Source organism: Typha angustifolia, chromosome 4, assembly GCF_048772165.1.
Source record: "Typha angustifolia cultivar Huaian chromosome 4, ASM4877216v1, whole genome shotgun sequence".
Taxonomy (NCBI): domain Eukaryota; kingdom Viridiplantae; phylum Streptophyta; class Magnoliopsida; order Poales; family Typhaceae; genus Typha; species Typha angustifolia.
In genome coordinates, this window is record NC_133242.1 from 9,750,998 (window position 1) to 9,767,826 (window position 16,829).

General features: G+C 37.7%; 2 protein-coding genes across 2 annotated transcripts; one reads left to right on the top strand and one right to left on the bottom strand.

The window, feature by feature from the left end:
• On the top strand, positions 1 to 10,789 carry LOC140759765 (polyadenylate-binding protein RBP45-like). Its single transcript, XM_073096413.1, has 7 exons — positions 1 to 552; positions 4,212 to 4,692; positions 8,819 to 8,874; positions 8,949 to 9,079; positions 9,177 to 9,273; positions 9,355 to 9,516; positions 10,381 to 10,789. Exons 1-7 carry the CDS (start codon positions 202 to 204, stop codon positions 10,381 to 10,383), a joined length of 1,281 nt encoding a protein of 426 aa, XP_072952514.1. The 5' UTR covers positions 1 to 201; the 3' UTR covers positions 10,384 to 10,789.
• Positions 10,790 to 11,323: 534 nt separating this feature from the next.
• On the bottom strand, positions 11,324 to 16,726 carry LOC140758780 (DEAD-box ATP-dependent RNA helicase 32). Its single transcript, XM_073095074.1, has 8 exons — positions 16,229 to 16,726; positions 15,479 to 15,754; positions 15,070 to 15,393; positions 14,186 to 14,374; positions 13,955 to 14,116; positions 12,715 to 13,118; positions 12,455 to 12,612; positions 11,324 to 11,985 (listed from the first exon to the last, which is right to left on the bottom strand). Exons 1-8 carry the CDS (start codon positions 16,601 to 16,603, stop codon positions 11,651 to 11,653), a joined length of 2,223 nt encoding a protein of 740 aa, XP_072951175.1. The 5' UTR covers positions 16,604 to 16,726; the 3' UTR covers positions 11,324 to 11,650.
• Between the last annotated feature and the right edge of the window lie 103 nt (positions 16,727 to 16,829).

Consider the following 16,829-nt stretch of genomic DNA (forward strand, 5'->3'; position numbering starts at 1 on the left):
ACGCCCATCCCTAGCTCTCTTTCTCTCTCCGTCTCTCTCTCTTTCGTGCTCGTGTTAGGGTTAGGGTTAGGGTTTTCTACAAACCCTTCTCCCTTCTTTATCCTCTAATCATTAGGGTTAGGGTTTACTTTTAGGTCCCCGTCTCCTTTGTTTCTTTACTAGGGTTAGGTTTTTGGTGTCCTTTTACCCCTTTTCTCCAAGATGATGCAACCCGCCGCCGGAATGGTTCCCCAGACGATGGATCAGCACCAGCAGCAGCAGGCGCCGCCGCCGCAGCAGCAGCAGTGGGGGATGATGGCGCCGGCGCCGCAGTACTACCAGCAGCAGCCGCCGCCGATCTGGAACCAGCAGCCGTCGCAGGTGCCGCCGCCGGTGCCGCAGCAGGTATCGCAGCAGCCGATGCAGCAGCAGTACCAGGCGCCTCCAGCGCCGGCATCCATGGCGGGAGCGCAGCCGGGGTCGGTTGATGAGATCAAGACGCTGTGGATTGGGGATCTGCAGTACTGGATAGATGAGAACTATCTCTACGGATGCTTCGCCCAGACCGGAGAGGTGATGACTACTTCAATCTTTTTCCTTCTTCTTTTTTTAATGAACTTGTTTTTAAAGTAAATTTTGCCATGATTAGCTTAGTTGGAGCTACGAGATGCTCGCATTGCATTCCGCGAGTTAGAAATTTAGAATGAAGTGAATGATATCTTGGAATTGCTTGTTGAGTATGTAGAGGATTAATTGGTGCCTAAGCAGATGTATATACGATAAGAAAATTGTTGGGATGTGAAGATTAACAGTGCAAATTTACCTTGGATTGAAGAGACCTAGAACATATGGGCTACTGATGCACTCTACTAGGAATTGTGTTTGTAGTGGAGGACTTTTTTTTTTTGGTTTATGATAAAGGAAGAAAATCCATCCAGCATTCATCTTGGGATGATTGCTGACTTGAATCCAATTTTGTGTGTAAAGTCTAGGTTGTCCCAGTGTTTGCACATGCGTTCCTTTTTTTCTTTTTTTGGTTAAAACGGAGGAGAGTCTAGGCATGATTAGATGCAAGAAAGAATAAGAACCTTATATGAGGGAGACTGTACCAGAATAAGAATCCGAGTAGTATTCCCCTGTCAAATCTTATTAGTTCAGAATAAATCTTAAGATCATTTGCAGCTACTAAGGGGCAGGGAAGATAGCAAATATATCAAAGAACTGTTGAAGATAGAAAAAGAGTCTTGAAGTGTGTTTTGACAACCATGCAAAAAAATTTAACTGTAATTCAGTGCTATTATTTGTATGATGATTTTCTTCTTTTTTCTTCCATGTGTTTTGTTCCTCTTTATGTTGTTTGAGCTTGAAAAGAGGCACAAACAGTTTTACTTGAAGGTATCTGTCAACAGTTTAATGGGTCTTTCTTTCACTTTCATGTGTGTGGTGTGAGAAATTCTTTCAATTCATGAAATGAGTAGGAAGAACTTGAAGTGTGAGCTGCCCTCCTTTCCTCATTCTTTTTGAAGCTTATTTATCATCTCAGCGGACTGCACTACTCGATGGTTCCCATTGTCAGATATAATATTCTAGAGAGAGTTATTTGGAAACTTCTTTAAGAAAGTATTGCTGATTTGGAGTTGGTATCTTCTTGTATATATATGTAGACGTATATCATAAATGAGAAAGAAAATTCAGTTAGGTACAAAGCACCATTTGGTGTTATTTTTGTTTGCAAGCTGCATTTCCTTCATGGTGGAAGAGGAAACCCATAATTGATTACTTGATATCTTATTCAGGCTTGAATGAATCTCAAGCTAAAAACTTGTAGAGAAATGTTTTTATGCCTAAATTGGATTCAACTGTGGCTCAATTGTGGATCAAATCAACTGCAATTCTAGTTTGCTTTGTATATTTATGTCCCAGGTTTTGCTTAATGTGCCTTGGGATAGCAAATTGTCAATCACATAACATAATATTTAGGATTATGTTTGTGTTATACTTAAACTAAACATGGAATCCTAGGGACAAAGTATGTGGTCACCTTTTCTTAGTGTAACTGGATAAATGACAGCTTTTGTTTTGGAGAACACTAGGGCAGTAGCTGTTCTTGATCTGATAGGATATGGACACTTAAAGGAAAGTAATCTTCTGTTGAAAGTCAATTGTTATCTGCAAGGCAGTCTCAACAACTAGTGAGGCCCTAAATGAGTATGTTGAAGGGGCACTTTACAGCAAAAATCTATTGACTAAATTATTTGAGTAATATATAATACTGCCTGATGATTAATGTATATCCTTTCTGTTAATTCTATCTAATTAGTGCATTCAAGTTATTTTTGCTAATAAGTAACATAGTTAGATATAATGAGTTATAGACAGAATACATTTATGTTATGCTTTTGCTAAACACATGCTATTTCAAAAAAATGACATGCTATGTTTCTTGGGACTAGACTCCTGATGGCTATGACTCTTCCTAGCCGGTCTTCGCACTGACACATCATTCGTGAGTGTGGTGGGCGGCTTGGAGGGCATACCCAGGGAGGAGATTCAATGATTACGATCGGGTGACGACATAGTTATCGCCGACTCAAAAGTAGCTGATGAAGGGAAGTGGGACCTTAGTCCCCTCTCTTTGAAAGTCTTGAAACTAAGATTAAGTTAGCTAGCTATATGGCATATCAAATTAATGTAAAACTTTTTTTGCCAGTTGGTTTATTAAATTTTAGTTTTGATTTTTGAGAATTTATTTTTATAGAAGCTATAATTTCTGTTAGTTCTATCTAATTAGAGCATTCAAGTTATTTTTGCTAATAAGTAATAACATAGTTAGATATAATGAGTTGTAGACAGAATAAATTTATGTTATGCTATTGCTAGACATATGCTATTTACAAAAATGATACATGCTATGTTTCTTGGGACTGAGACTTCGAAACTATGATTAAGCTAGCTAGCTATATGGCATACCAAATTATGCCAACTTGTGCTTGGGGGGCCCCTAATACTTGCGACAAGGGACATTTTGGGATCCCAAAAACTAAGGCAATTGCCTATACTTTGGTGGAGCCCCAGTTGACTAGGCAATTGCCTATACTTTGGTGGAGCCCCAGTTGACTAGGCAATTGCCTTTATTTCTGTGATCACCTCCCCTCCCTCTTTAGCTGCTGTATCAATTGTTAACATTCCTTTTCCTTCTCTCCTATTTCCTCTTTCTTTTCCATTCCTTTGTCCTATGTTTGCTATGGTATCTGTTCTCATGTACTTTTTAAAAGTCAAAACCATCCTGCAAAGCAAGATTGGTGTCCTCTTGGCTAGAATTTCCATGGTTCTACATGGTAATACTCTCTACAGGTGATTTCTAAATTGGAAACCTGTTTCTTTAGGCCTATCTTTTTTTTTTCCTCAAAATGTCTTACAGCTGAAAATTTGTTTATTTGGTTCCTCAATATAAACCTAAAATTTGGTGTTATGCTCCCCTTTTGAGAGTCTAAAATGCTGATAGTTTGCATTGTTTAAAATTTATGGATTCAAGAGTCTTGAATGACAGGTGCATCTCTCTCTTTTTGTAAGTCTTATGTTAGGATTTCTTTACTAAAATTACCCTTGCATCACCTTTTGGCCTTTTGGCCTGAAAGACTATGTTGGATTCTTTCGGCCATAACTCAGAAATACGATTGGATCTTTGGTGGCTTGGTTTACTTGAAACTTCTCCATGGCTTAACATCATTTTAAATGCAGTTTGTTTTTGTTGTTGAACTTTCACACTCTGAGATGTTTTATTTATGCTTGATTCTTGACATTTACCAAGAGTATTGTATATCATGTGGCAGTAACCTCACATGGAGCACTTCACTTGTGACATAGATATATTTAGATAATCCTGAATTAAAGTTGATTTGCACAATTGGGACCTTTCAAGCTTTCATGTTATGGAAGAAAGAAATAGCAAGTTAGCAGATCTGGTTTCCCTGAGCTAGTACCATGTAAAATTTTCCTGTCTGCATTAGGCAAAGCACTGATTTATGTCAAACCTTTCCATATCTTTATGTAAAGTATCTAGTAATAGTCAACTGGTTTTCAGATGCAAGATTTCTTTAACTTCATAAAACACATAAGTGGCAGAAACATTTACTAAATAATTAATGTGTGCACATCAGATGACTATTTGGAGTACTATTTGGTGGCAAAGTTCTGTGGTTCCCTTAATTCTCTATTCTTGATGTTTGCAGGTTGTTTCAGTTAAAATTATTCGCAATAAGCAGACTGGGCAATCAGAGGGTTATGGGTTTATAGAATTTGCAACTCGTGCTACTGCAGAACGAGTTCTTCAGACCTATAATGGGCAAATGATGCCTAATGCTGAGCAAGTCTTCAGATTAAATTGGGCTACATGTGGAGCTGGTGAAAGACGTGGAGATGATGGTGCTGACCATACTGTATTTGTTGGTGACTTGGCGTCGGATGTCACAGATTACTTGTTGCAAGAGACATTCAAGACCCGCTACCCTTCAGTGAAAGGTGCAAAGGTTGTTACAGATAGACTTACAGGTCGTTCCAAGGGCTATGGTTTTGTTCGATTTGGAGACTTAAATGAACAAACACGTGCCATGACTGAAATGAATGGAGTCTATTGTTCTACAAGGCCAATGCGAGTTGGTCCAGCTGCCAACAAGAAGAATATGGGTGGTCAACAGCAATACACTACAAATGGTATGTGACTAAGCAAACATTCGATAAATTTTAAATACATAACATTTTCTGTCTTTGGTTACCATTTGTAGGAGAAATTAGCAATTAATTTGCCTCTAGAAGTGTTCTTTTTTCAGTAACAAATGAATTTATCCGGTAAGTCTTAGTCTTCAGCATAATTGTGAAATTTGCAAAATGCAAAATACTGTCTTTTCCAGTGTCATACCTGAAGATTAGCAGTTGCTTGCTGGCTGTACAGTCATTTCCTTCAGCTCATTCCTTTCTAAGATGGGATAATTTAAACATAATTCAAGTAATGAAGACTTATAAAAATTCATGTTTCTCAAAGCAGGATTCCATGATATCTTCCTTTAGGGCCTGGAAATGACTTCAGCTGAGATGCATATCTACTGTAGTGCGTGGCCTCTGTTAGGTCAGTGTTTTAATTATGTGAGAATTTGGTTCTTGGTGTTCATGTGGCACTTTTTGCTACACTTCTGTTCCTAATTCCAGTTGCTTTAATTTAAAAGCTTCTTGCTTCCTAGTACTTCAATCTACTTCAAGTTCCTTTTGATGAAGGATTGGTATGCCTATTCATTCCATTCCTTTCAGTTCTGCCATTTCAATTATCAAGTTCCTTTTATTTAAATTTTTAGTTCACTTTAAGGTCTCGTTTACTTCAGGAATAAGGTTAATTCTAGAATAGATATTCCTCTTTGTTATTCTCAAAATGATGTCTTTATTTCAGGAATAACTATTCATGTATTCATTTGTATTTTGGAATAAGAGTGTAATAATTATCTTTGGTGTTATATAAAGCGAAAAAAATGAAAAAAGTGTTTTGTTATGAAATTACCAAAAATAACCTTCGATTTGATATAAAGCAAGTTGATGAGATAAATATTAAGGATAAATTAGTAATTGAATTAGTGTGTAGTATAAAATATAATTTTAATTAATAGAGTTTGGTACCAAAAATATTTTTTGATTTGATATAAAGCAAGTTGATGAGATAGATATCAAGGATAAATTAGTAATTGAATTAGTATGTAGTATAAGATATAATTTTAATTAGGGATTTTTACAAATCACACCCTACATTTTACCTATTTTATGATTCGCACCCCGTCTTTGGGGATTTTATAACGCCCTAACGTTACTTTAGCTATAATATTTATTTAACACCCTAACGTTACTTTAGCTAACTGACATTAATCATGTTATATGGTTTATGTGACTCTAGTTCAAAAATTACTAAAATATCCTTAAGGAATCATCTTTAAACCCTAAAATCCCAAAATGGGGTTAAGTTGTCTTTAAACCCTAAAACCCCAAAATGGCATTCAACCAAAAATGATTACAGAAACTAACCCCAAAATCCCAACTTAGGAGGAGTGATGTAGGCTTGGAGAAGCTCTTGTCGTTTGGGCAACTTCGGAAGGCAACCTCCTTCAACCTTCGACTGCTTGATGTTTTGGTGATGTAGGCTTTGGGAAGCTCTAATTCCAAGCTGCAACCTTCCGACTATAAGCTCCTTCAACTCCAATGGCTTGGTGTTTGGGGAGCTACTGCTTGGGGTTTGGAAGTTTTGAAGTCAGCTTGGCATTTAGGGATGTTCTTCATAGTTTGGGGAGCTATGAGATAATAAATTATAAAGGTTTAAGTTATGAATAAAATTAGAGATGAGTACAAGGGTAATTTAGGAATATTATAAATTATATAATAGATTATAACAGAATATTCTCTTTCTGGTATCGTTCTATTTGATAATAGTTAGGTTAAGTTAACTCAGGGTGTTAAATGAACATTACTATAAAAAGGAAGGGTCGCGTTATAAAATCCCCAAAGACGGGGTGCGAATCACAAAATAGGCAAAATGTAGGGTGTGATTTATAAAAATCCCTTTTAATTAATAGAGTTTGGTATTTGTATTTTAGAATGAGGTTATTGTGGTGTTTAGTTATTATTCTGGAATAAGAGATTAAGCCTGAAACTCAATTAGTTAGTCTTGATTTTTTAAAAAATAAACTTGATTAGATATAAAAAAGATAACAAAAAAATGTTTGATTATCGAACCAATTTAAGGGTTTTTGAACCAGTTCAGGGTGTCCCTAAACTCAAAACAAATAAGGCCAAAGTGAATGGGGACAAAGAGTTTTTGGCTGTATCTTTCTGAAAGTTTTTTTTTCTAAATATATTTCAATATTTTTTCTTTTTATTTCTTATTTTTCCTCATACTTGCATCCATATCACCTTTTCTTCTAATTTGCAAAGTTTATTTGTGAATATTAGGAAGCACAATTTCCATTTTGTGTGCTTATAATGCCTGCTAATTTTCTTTGAACCTCTCATTTTGTGTAGCTACTTCAGATGAGTTCTTTCATCTTATGTTCGGTAGCTTAAATTATTTATTGCTTCACTTCTCCTAATTGTCATCTTATAGCCTTTGTTCTTGTGATGTTCCATTGATGCAAATGCTGTCTAGAAAGAAGTAAATTTAGGGTATAATATAGAATTTAATAGTGCCATAGTTGATCACATCTCCTACCTGCATGATTTGGGAGTCACCTAATCACCTGTTTTATGTGTTAAAAATTAGGAGGCCTATTGAGCTATTAATGGCAGTAAGAAATCTCTTAAAGAAAGTTTTTGTTGCTAGTGGTAGATGATACAAAAGGTGTGGAATTATACTGGAAATTTTTTAGCTTCTTTCTGTCTCTTACTTAATTGAACCTATTCTGTTAGTAACTTAGTCATTTCCTATACAGACAAATGTCTTTCTGGTGTCTGCATGATTCTTGTAGTTTGACCAACTTGTACACTTGACGAACTTTTTTACCCCCTGAAGTTGGAACAACTAAAGCATTGAACCTTAGCTGGTAAATTGCTAGTATGATTCCAATTCCATGAAGGTGTTTGTATTCCCTCTTGTTGTTCCAGTACTTATCAGTGTAAAATATTCTATCTGATGGTGGTTGTATTAACTTGAAAGTCAGCTAATGCTAGATCGAGGTAAGCTCATTTATTAAATGAGTGGGGAATTTAGGCCCATGCTTGCCTTGCTTCTTTTTTTATTTGAAACCGAGCAGTTTGACAGTTTTACCACCTGGGGTCTAGTAATTGTGGAACTCTTATTAAGCCATAATATATGTGGGATTAAATATTAACCAATGTAATGTCTTTTAAGAGGGCATGTAAGTAGTGGTATTTGCTGATTATTTTGCTTGGGTAGCTACTCAAATTCTATGCTCTAGAATAAAGAAGGTTGCATAATTTTCTAAATGAATATTATTACTATTGTTGATGGGTTTTGTATAATTACATTGTTAGAGTATCAGTGAGTCAGAGGGAAGGTGCAAAATTTTCTCGGACTGATGTACTGAGGTTAAAAGTTGATTTATTATTCATTAATGGATCTTTTGCAGAATTTTATGGTCTCATGATTGGCTAATAATCCCTCAATATTGCATTTTTAATTTTTATGTAGCTTAGTTCTTGTTTTCACTCCTTTTCGTGGTTGGTGGTTGATTATTTTCTGGATGGCACCACCGTTTTGTTGGGTTGATAAAGAGTCACTTTTAAGAATAATCTGGCATCTGTTACTTTGGCAGATCATATCACTGAAAAACTCCAAGTTGTGGTATTGCACACCTGAAGCTTAAAGGAACAGTGGCAGTAATAACAGTTATAAGAATAACAACAATCAGAATAAGAAATACAATGATAACAGTATTGGAACAGTAACAGTTATGATATAACAGTAACAGTTGTTTTGTTGAAAATTAAGTTTCTAGTCAATGCATTGGAGGCACACGGGTCTGCAAATGCAGGTGAAAGATATGATAGTGTTATGACAATAGACAACACAACAACAACCAAGATGTCAAACACAACCACTTGGTATCCACATCAGCATTTCCTATATTCAACTTCATTCTAGGAGATCGTCCTTGATCTTAAGCCAATGTCAAGTAACTTCTAAGATCCCTGGCCATATACATGTTGTAAGGACTAAAATGTTATAAGTTATTTGGAAGGACTAAGTTTCCAAACACGTTCTCGTGTAATGTATGAATCAAGTAGGAGGCTACTTTTCAGTTGTAAATGTTTCTTAGCTTACAGAGAATTTTTTGTGTTCATTATACAGCTTCTTATCAGACTACACAAGGAAGTGAATCTGAGAACGATCCAAATAATACAACTGTGAGTAATTTGTTTTATCATTATACATTGGAGTGATAGTTTCCCTGTGACTCTTAGATTTTCTCCAAATGCAGATATTTGTTGGTGGGTTGGATCCAAATGTTAATGATGAACTCTTGAGGCAAGTTTTTAGTGCATATGGAGAACTGCTTTATGTGAAGATACCTGTGGGAAAACGCTGTGGATTTGTTCAATTTGCCAACAGGTTTGAGTTTCTTTTTCAGCTCTTGGGTGAAGTTTTATTTCATTTCTTTTATTAGCTTTAATGCCATTTGTGTTGCTTTCATTTCTGTCTACTTAAGAGCATGTGCAGAGGAGGCCATACGCGTGCTTAATGGGTCTCAGTTGGGGGGCCAAAATATTCGACTTTCATGGGGTCGTAGTCCTGCAAACAAGCAGGTAAGTGGTGGATCTCTTTTAGATTTGTTATTTTCCAGGATTCATGGGTGATTAAACTGATTTCCTGCTTAATTTTTGCAGCCCCAACAGGATCCTAACCAATGGAATGGTAGCTACTATGGATATGCCCAAGGTTATGATACTTATGGTGGGTATGCCCCACCTCCTCAAGATCCTAATATGTATGCATATGCAGCTTATCCAGGATATGGAAATTATCAGCAACCACAGCAGCAACAGCAGGTGAAAATGTTTGTCACTATATTATGTTTATCTTTGTCGATGTCTTCTTCTGTATGAATATATCATTTTTTTTGGTTTGGGAACTCAATGAGATCTACTATTCAACTTGTTAGTTGCTGTCCCAACAACATAAAAAATGGCTCTTTAGGTGGTGGACTTATCATCATGAAATGTTTGTGACTGAAAGCTGTTTAGAGTAAAGTGGATGATAATTGTAGACCCACTTTAGCATTTAACCTAGATTGGCCCTCTGTCACGATTTTGCAAGTGAAACTTTGTTTTGCAATTTGCAACTCTTTGACCTTTGTACCATTTAAAGTCTGTTCTTAGAACTAGTCAGTGAATTATCACATATGCTACTATTTTAGTTAGTCAATCAAGTATCATAATTTTCACTTTAACCTCTCCCTTTTGCATGCAACACGAGGAGAAATGCAGAAAAAGGGTGGGTACGGTGGAGTAGGCAACCTGTGCTTACATGTGGACCAACTTATGTTTGGCATAAGCTTCGCTTGCCTCGAGCATGACATTTTGCGGAGACCTACCAGCTGTTAATTCTAAAAGATCATGGCAATCTCGTTTACCTGTTTTAATCTATTTTGCGATGGATCCTGAATGCAATTGCTAGTGTTCTTGGCATGATAATTCTAGTTAATTGCTTGTTTCCAGTAAGCAAGATGGGCTTATGTTAGCTTGAGTTATAAGCATGAAATTGTCATTTTGCATTATGTGTTTTTAGGTTATGTCAGAAAACTTTGATGATAAGAATTTTTGAATCTCTAACAAACGTTATTAGAAGCATTATTATTACTTGAAATTATTAGGCTTTGTTTACATGAAACATTGACTCTATTTACTTTGCAGTGATATTCTTCTGGAGCTTTGCAAGGAAAGTTCAAGTTGCACATGGTGGCTGGAACTGAGTGTTGCCGCAGGGCCTCGTCGTGCAAATTAGCAGGAAATAGTTTCTCTGTTGCTATTATGAATTGTCTTTGCCTCTCATCGAGTTTTCCTTAGACTTCGTCTGTGTGGCTGTTCCTTTTCGCAATGCTGGTCCAGATCTTATAATGATCGTCGTCAGGAGTATGCTTTTCTCTTCTTTTTTTTTCCTTTTTCTGCTTTCCTCTGGAAGTTTTAGTATATTTATGGTACTTGGTGCTTGCATATTCCTATTAGTGGTATGCTATCTGCTCTGTATGTACTTTGATAAAACTATCTGTTGAATTTGCTAGTTGTAATTTACCACTTTTGTGGCGAGAGGCCTTTGTTGATCTTTTTGGGTCCGCAGCTGATCGATTCAAATGGTACCCAGTTCGCTTTTACTCCTCTTTCTCGTGGTTACGTTACAACTCGTGAATTGTTGTATCTAACCTACAGAAGAACAGGCTTGGTGAGCTTTAACGAGGATATTAATGGGCACACTGTCGACTGCCCTCTTTTGGCGAAGGCTATGGCTTAACTTTAATCCGTATGCCATTTGCTGGGCTAATGACGATTTCTTCACACCGTGAAGATGGAACAAGATAAAAAGTGAAATCGTGTGCTTTAACAGTATTAGTTTCACTCGAGCATCCTTCTCCAGGAGATGGTCGATCATTTCTTTGAGTTTGCTATGGTGGGCTTATAGAATGAACGATAAATTTTCAGAAAAGCTGCTTTCATTCGCGCACTTCTCCTCTTTTTCCTAAATAAATATAACTGAATTCCCCCAAAGATTTCTCAACAGAAAGAGAAATGAGAAGAAGATAAAAAAAAAGGTCTCAGTCGACCAAATAATTCTACGTAAGACGACCACATTAAGAGCAGGTTGCAGGAATCCTTGAATTTTATATCCATCTTTTGTCATTTTGAATCGTATATTGCGGACTCTGGAAAAATAGGAAAGATTACATGCCACTCGTTAGTCGCTACTCAAAACAGGCCTCACAAAAATTTCATAAATCTATTTGTTTCCCATCAGTAACTTCTCAGCCAATCACAAAAACAAAATACAAACGTGTCCTAGAGCTACACAACCTGATCCTCATCCTCCATTGATGGATTGCTCACCAGTTTGAACAGCTAACACCACAATTTCCATTAGTGCTGCTTCCAGGATGTTCACACATGATGTGAAACCGTGCGCTTGCGATGGTCAGGAATGCATGGAACTCAATAATTTAAGAGCCAGTGCCTCCTGCTCTGCTAGAGATATTGAATCTGTACTAAGGACGGCACGCTTTTTGCCCTTGCCATCATCTTCGCTCTCACTATCAAAGTATACCTTCGATCTCTTAGAAGCTCCATTTTCAGCTTCATCCAACTCTGAGGGACCACCATCAGAGTCCACCTCTTCTACCTCATCCCTTGGCCTCCTCAATTTCATTTTCTCCTTCTTTCGTTTCTCACGCAACCTCTGACGCTGCAGAAGCTTGTCCTCCTTATCCTGCTCCTTCATCTCTTCCCTCAGCTTTTCATACCGTTCCTTCACTGTAGTATATAAAAAATCATAAGTATCTGACAGGCCATTTATGCTAGGAAATTCAAGTCAATATAGAAGGGATTCTGATTACTTAATCAGCCAAACAGGGTTATGCCAGGTAGGTACTTGATTTTACCAATAGGAAGCCTTTCAACAGATGTTCACGTAGGTGAAAACATCCTCTAGTTGACATATTTGCAATCATCCTTTTTAGGTATATTTGCAAAGGCCCACATGCAATTAGTTCACAAGAAACAATCTCAGTATATACCGTTTTCTTCCTTTTTTCCAATAAAATGCCCTCCCTATCCTTCTTTCCCACTTTGCCAAAATACTACAAGAATTTAGTTGCAAAAGTACATCTTGCTAATGAGTGCTAGGGAGGTGGACAATGACAGAGAGTGAAGATTGTTGTTGGAATAAGGCTAAAACGTCTTATATGCAGAAAACCTAAAAAGAATAATAATTCAAGCAGACCTTTCTCAGGGCAGAGCACAGTATCCCTACTGTCTGCATCAGCTATGGCAGCAAGAGGGGGTATTACATTCCCCTCATCATCATACTTCACCCTTGTCCCAGCAGGTCTGTGGACGTTAATTTTCAGCTTCTTCTTTTTCAAAAGCCTGGTAGCCAACCTGTTACAGAAGCAGGAGAATGGTCGTGTTAACACTCAGAACTAGATACATTGTGAATAGCTCAAAAAATAAAAGGTTGGAGATAGAAAAAGGATAACATACTCGGCAACTTTGTTTCCTTCCTCGCCTTTAGCAGACTCCTTTGGCAAAAGGATATCATCTTCTAGTTCTTCCTTAGGTAGCTCAAACTTTGTAGACCTTCTCTGGACAACTTCAGACTCATTCTCAACTCCATCTTCTTGAGTATGCCTGGCTTCCACAACTGCTTTATGTCCCTTTCTTTTCTGGCTTAGGAAGCGAATTTTGGGGGTAACGACCAGACCGAGAGATGCAGCAAACCCCTCTATAGGCAGTGCATTCACATCAAATACATCTTTGTCCTTTTGAAGATGTACAGACTTCAGATATGTAATAAAAGCCCTTTTAGCCAATTGCTGCATCTCAGGATACTTGACAAGCAGTGATGACACCTGGCCAGAGATTTGCTCCAATTTTCCTTCACGAAGCTAAAAATGACAAATTAGATTTCAAAAGGGGGAGAGAAAGAATAAGACAGTAAAATAACCTTTTTATTTTCTCCAACTGGAACTCACTGTTAGCTATATACACAGCTGTAAATCTAAGAAACTCTTTCATAGTATCTGATAATTTTATAGGCAAGTAAATTAACGAGTGCAGACAAGGTTCTTGTTTCAACAGATCTTTATCTCATTCCTAGTTAGAGGTGTTCTCTTGAAGACACAGATGTATCGAATATGAAGGACTCTTGTTTCCACAAACTATTGTGCTTCTTTTGCTAACCTCCAGTCTTGGTTTCATATAGAAGTAAAAGTACAGGAAAACTTGAACATAATATCTACCTTTAGGTAGTTCTATAGTAAACTCAATTTTTTTTAATCAAAATTCGAACTCAATACTTTCACTATTATCAAATCACACCCAGCCTTTTATGTAAAATGAGCAAAAAGTACCTTAGGTTGGGTTAACTTGACACCATTCTAGTGGATGACATAGAAAGGGGAACCCCAATTTGGTGACTTCAGTAGTTTAGTTTCTCTTAACTCATGACCAAGTTTAGGTTCTGTGTGCATGAAGAGCATACCTTATAATGCAGATACTTGAGTAATTGATCAGACAGATAATTAAAATCATTAATGTATAAAAGTTGGGACTAAAGGCTTTTTTTCGTTGTCATCGCTCTAATAAATGTAACACAACTAGAAGAGACATCCAGAAGGAATTGTGTGCAAAAAGAATGAAAAAATTAATGCATCCTGAGTTGGGCTTAAGCTTTTTCCCATGAGAAAAAAAAAACCCTCAAACCTGAAAGCATAAGACTCACCTTCTGTAACCGAACTGGAATTTTAGGTTCAGCTGCTTGTAATTTTGTCAACATTTTTTCCTCCGAAGGTGAGAGGAATAATAAAGATTTACCCTCACTAGTAAAACGAGCAGTGCGGCCAACTCTATGAATGTATGCTGAAATATCTTCTGGGCAGTCAACCTGTAAATATGTAAAATAATTAAACAAGAAATCCTTCAATACAATGATAGTTACAAGATTACTACTCACTTGAACTACCCAATCAACAGCTGGAAAATCAAGTCCTCTAGATGCCACATCAGTAGAAAAGAGAACTGAAGTATTTTCACAGAACTCTGAATATACTGCCATTCGAATATTTTGCTTCATCCGCCCATGCAGACATTTCAAGGGAATTCCTGGACGAAGTTTCTTGAATACTTCATTTACAAATCTAACCTACAGAATAAGATCCACAACATACAGAAATTAGAAATGGGCATTCTCAAAAGATTCTAGTTATATCACTAAAAGTTGGAATGGAGAATAATGAAACATAAGGCAGCTGCATATGAAATGACAGTCACAACAATCGATATAAAACAACAATTTGGGACTCAATGCTTTATTCCAATCCTGCACAAAAAAACTTGATAACTGAATAATTTAATTCAGACTCAATGCTTTATTCCAAAAACTAAAAACAACTCTAGCTTCCAAAATAGAGCCATATTCCCCCAGGTTGGCTTGTGTTGTTTTGGCTCTAGACCAGACAAGTCATATGACATCAAAGAAAGATAAAGAGAGACCCATGTATTGATTTGGGCTAGTCTTTATTTAGTAAAATTGATTGATCAAGTCAAATTGACCACTACTTGTTGATGCAAATTTAGCTCTACTCGACTCTTGATGAAGATTGGACTTAATGCTTTTTTGGGGTTTCTGCTGAGTACCAAGATTAATATAAGGATTGTACAAACTGGCGTTATTAAACAAACTGGTGTTTTAACCATCGATTCTAAGTGTTAAAAAAGAATAATACATTACAATATCTACAACATTGTGAGAACAAGGAGCATCTCAAAAGCTTTCTATATACAACTTTCTGACATTCATTAGAACGACACTGCAGGAAATCAGCATAGAAAGAGAACCTGTTTGCAGCTTGATAGGAAGACGAGAATTTTTGAATTAAGATGTCCTTTGATGAAGCTCCATAGTACATTCAACTTCTGATCAAGAGGAACGTACATTACTAGTTGTTTAAGACGCTCAGGTGTCGCTGTGATGGATTCTGCATGAACACTGATGTACTCTGGATTCTTCAGGCTGACCCTTGCAAGGTCCTTAACAGACTTTGTTTGTGTTGCAGAGAACAGCATAGTTTGTCTAATTTTAGGAAGCTGAGAGACAATTGCATCTACTTGGTCCCTAAAACCTTGATCAAGAATTCGATCTGCCTCATCGAGCACCAAAACCTGTCTCCTGGCAAGAAATCATAACTTAATAAAGAATATCCCTTTTAATTCACTAGGCTACCAGCAGAAATATTCATATATTGACCTGGAGTTGAGAACAATCAAAGTTAGGGGTCTCATCCATGTGTTGGAGGAGCCGACCCGGTGTACACACCAAAATATTCAAAGCATTGACTCGCTCCTTCTCCGCATTAACATCTTTACGCCCACCAACCAAAAGGCCTGCACTCAGACCATGGTACTTCCCTACTCTTTTCAACTCTTCGAAAATTTGTCCAGCCAATTCCTTTGTAGGAGAAATGATGATGCTCCCCACACCATCTTCAGCACTCCATCGTGCTCTGTATAACTTCTCTATAACCTAGAAATAGATTATATGATAGCCCATTCAAATAAATTCATAACAGTCTCTCGCTAGATGTTTCATAAGCATACAGTATTTAAAAGTTTGTCTACTTGATGTTTCCGACATACATATAAATACATAGTCTCTTGCTAGATGTTTCATAAGCATACAGTATTTAAAAATTTGCCTACTTGATATTTCCGACATACATATATTTACAGTTACTCAAAAAAGGAACCTATCTGAAACATGTGAAAGCGAGGAGGCTTTTCTTCTCTTTTTCTGCAAGATTGTTAAAAATGTATGTGATTATACGACCCCCCCAAAAATCTATATTAAGAACAAAAATAAATGCAACAGCACGCAAAGATTGCAATCCTTCCAGTGAACCACCAACATAATTCACACACAAGGGAAAAAAAGACAACTAGATCCCTACAAACCAAGTACCAGCTAAAGGAATGCATAAATACGAGAAGGGCACCGTACCGGGATGATGAAGGCTAGGGTTTTCCCCGAACCAGTCTTCGCTGCACCGAGAATATCTCGTCCACACAACGAGTGAGGCAGCGACGCCCGCTGGATCTCGCTCATCTCCTTATACTTGGGAGAGAGCCCGTCCTTGGTCTTCTTCGAGATTGGGAGCTGAGAGAAGAGCTTGCTTCCGGCATACGGCGAGAATCTCCCATCGGCGAGACGACCAACGGCGGCGTTGGGCGGTGGGGCGGGGAAGGCGAGCGGGTTGGTCCCCGAGTCGGGTTTCATGGCCTCGATCCACGAGTCGAGGAGCTCGATCTCCTCCGCCTCGTAGAGGCGCCGCTCCTTGCGGAAGGAGGTCGAGCGGCGGGGCTTTGGGCGGCGCATCGGTTTCGGGTTAGGGTTAGTGTTAGAATTAGGGATTTGGGTGGGGAGAGGGGAGAGGGGAGAAGGGAGAGCTACTAGGGTTTTGAGAGGGTTTTTGAGAAGATACGAAGGGGGAGAAGCGGCTTTAGGGACGACGAGGGTATTTTTGGAAGAGGCTAAAAGTTCTTATCGGACCGGATACGGGTTGGACTATACCCGAACCCAATTACCGCTAAAGTTGAGGGCA

Bases quoted from the DNA above. Each gene is read 5' to 3' on its own strand.
- LOC140759765 (XM_073096413.1), top strand. From the start codon at position 202: ATGATGCAACCCGCCGCCGGAATGGTTCCCCAGACGATGGATCAGCAC. The intron at 4,693-8,818 runs GTATGTGACTAA...TTCATTATACAG, and splicing joins ACAGCAATACACTACAAATG to CTTCTTATCAGACTACACAA. The intron at 9,274-9,354 runs GTAAGTGGTGGA...TAATTTTTGCAG, and splicing joins GTAGTCCTGCAAACAAGCAG to CCCCAACAGGATCCTAACCA.
- LOC140758780 (XM_073095074.1), bottom strand. From the start codon at position 16,603: ATGCGCCGCCCAAAGCCCCGCCGCTCGACCTCCTTCCGCAAGGAGCGG. The intron at 14,117-14,185 runs GTGAGTAGTAAT...ACATATTTACAG, and splicing joins CTGTTGATTGGGTAGTTCAA to GTTGACTGCCCAGAAGATAT. The intron at 13,119-13,954 runs GTGAGTCTTATG...TGTCATTTTTAG, and splicing joins TTCCAGTTCGGTTACAGAAG to CTTCGTGAAGGAAAATTGGA.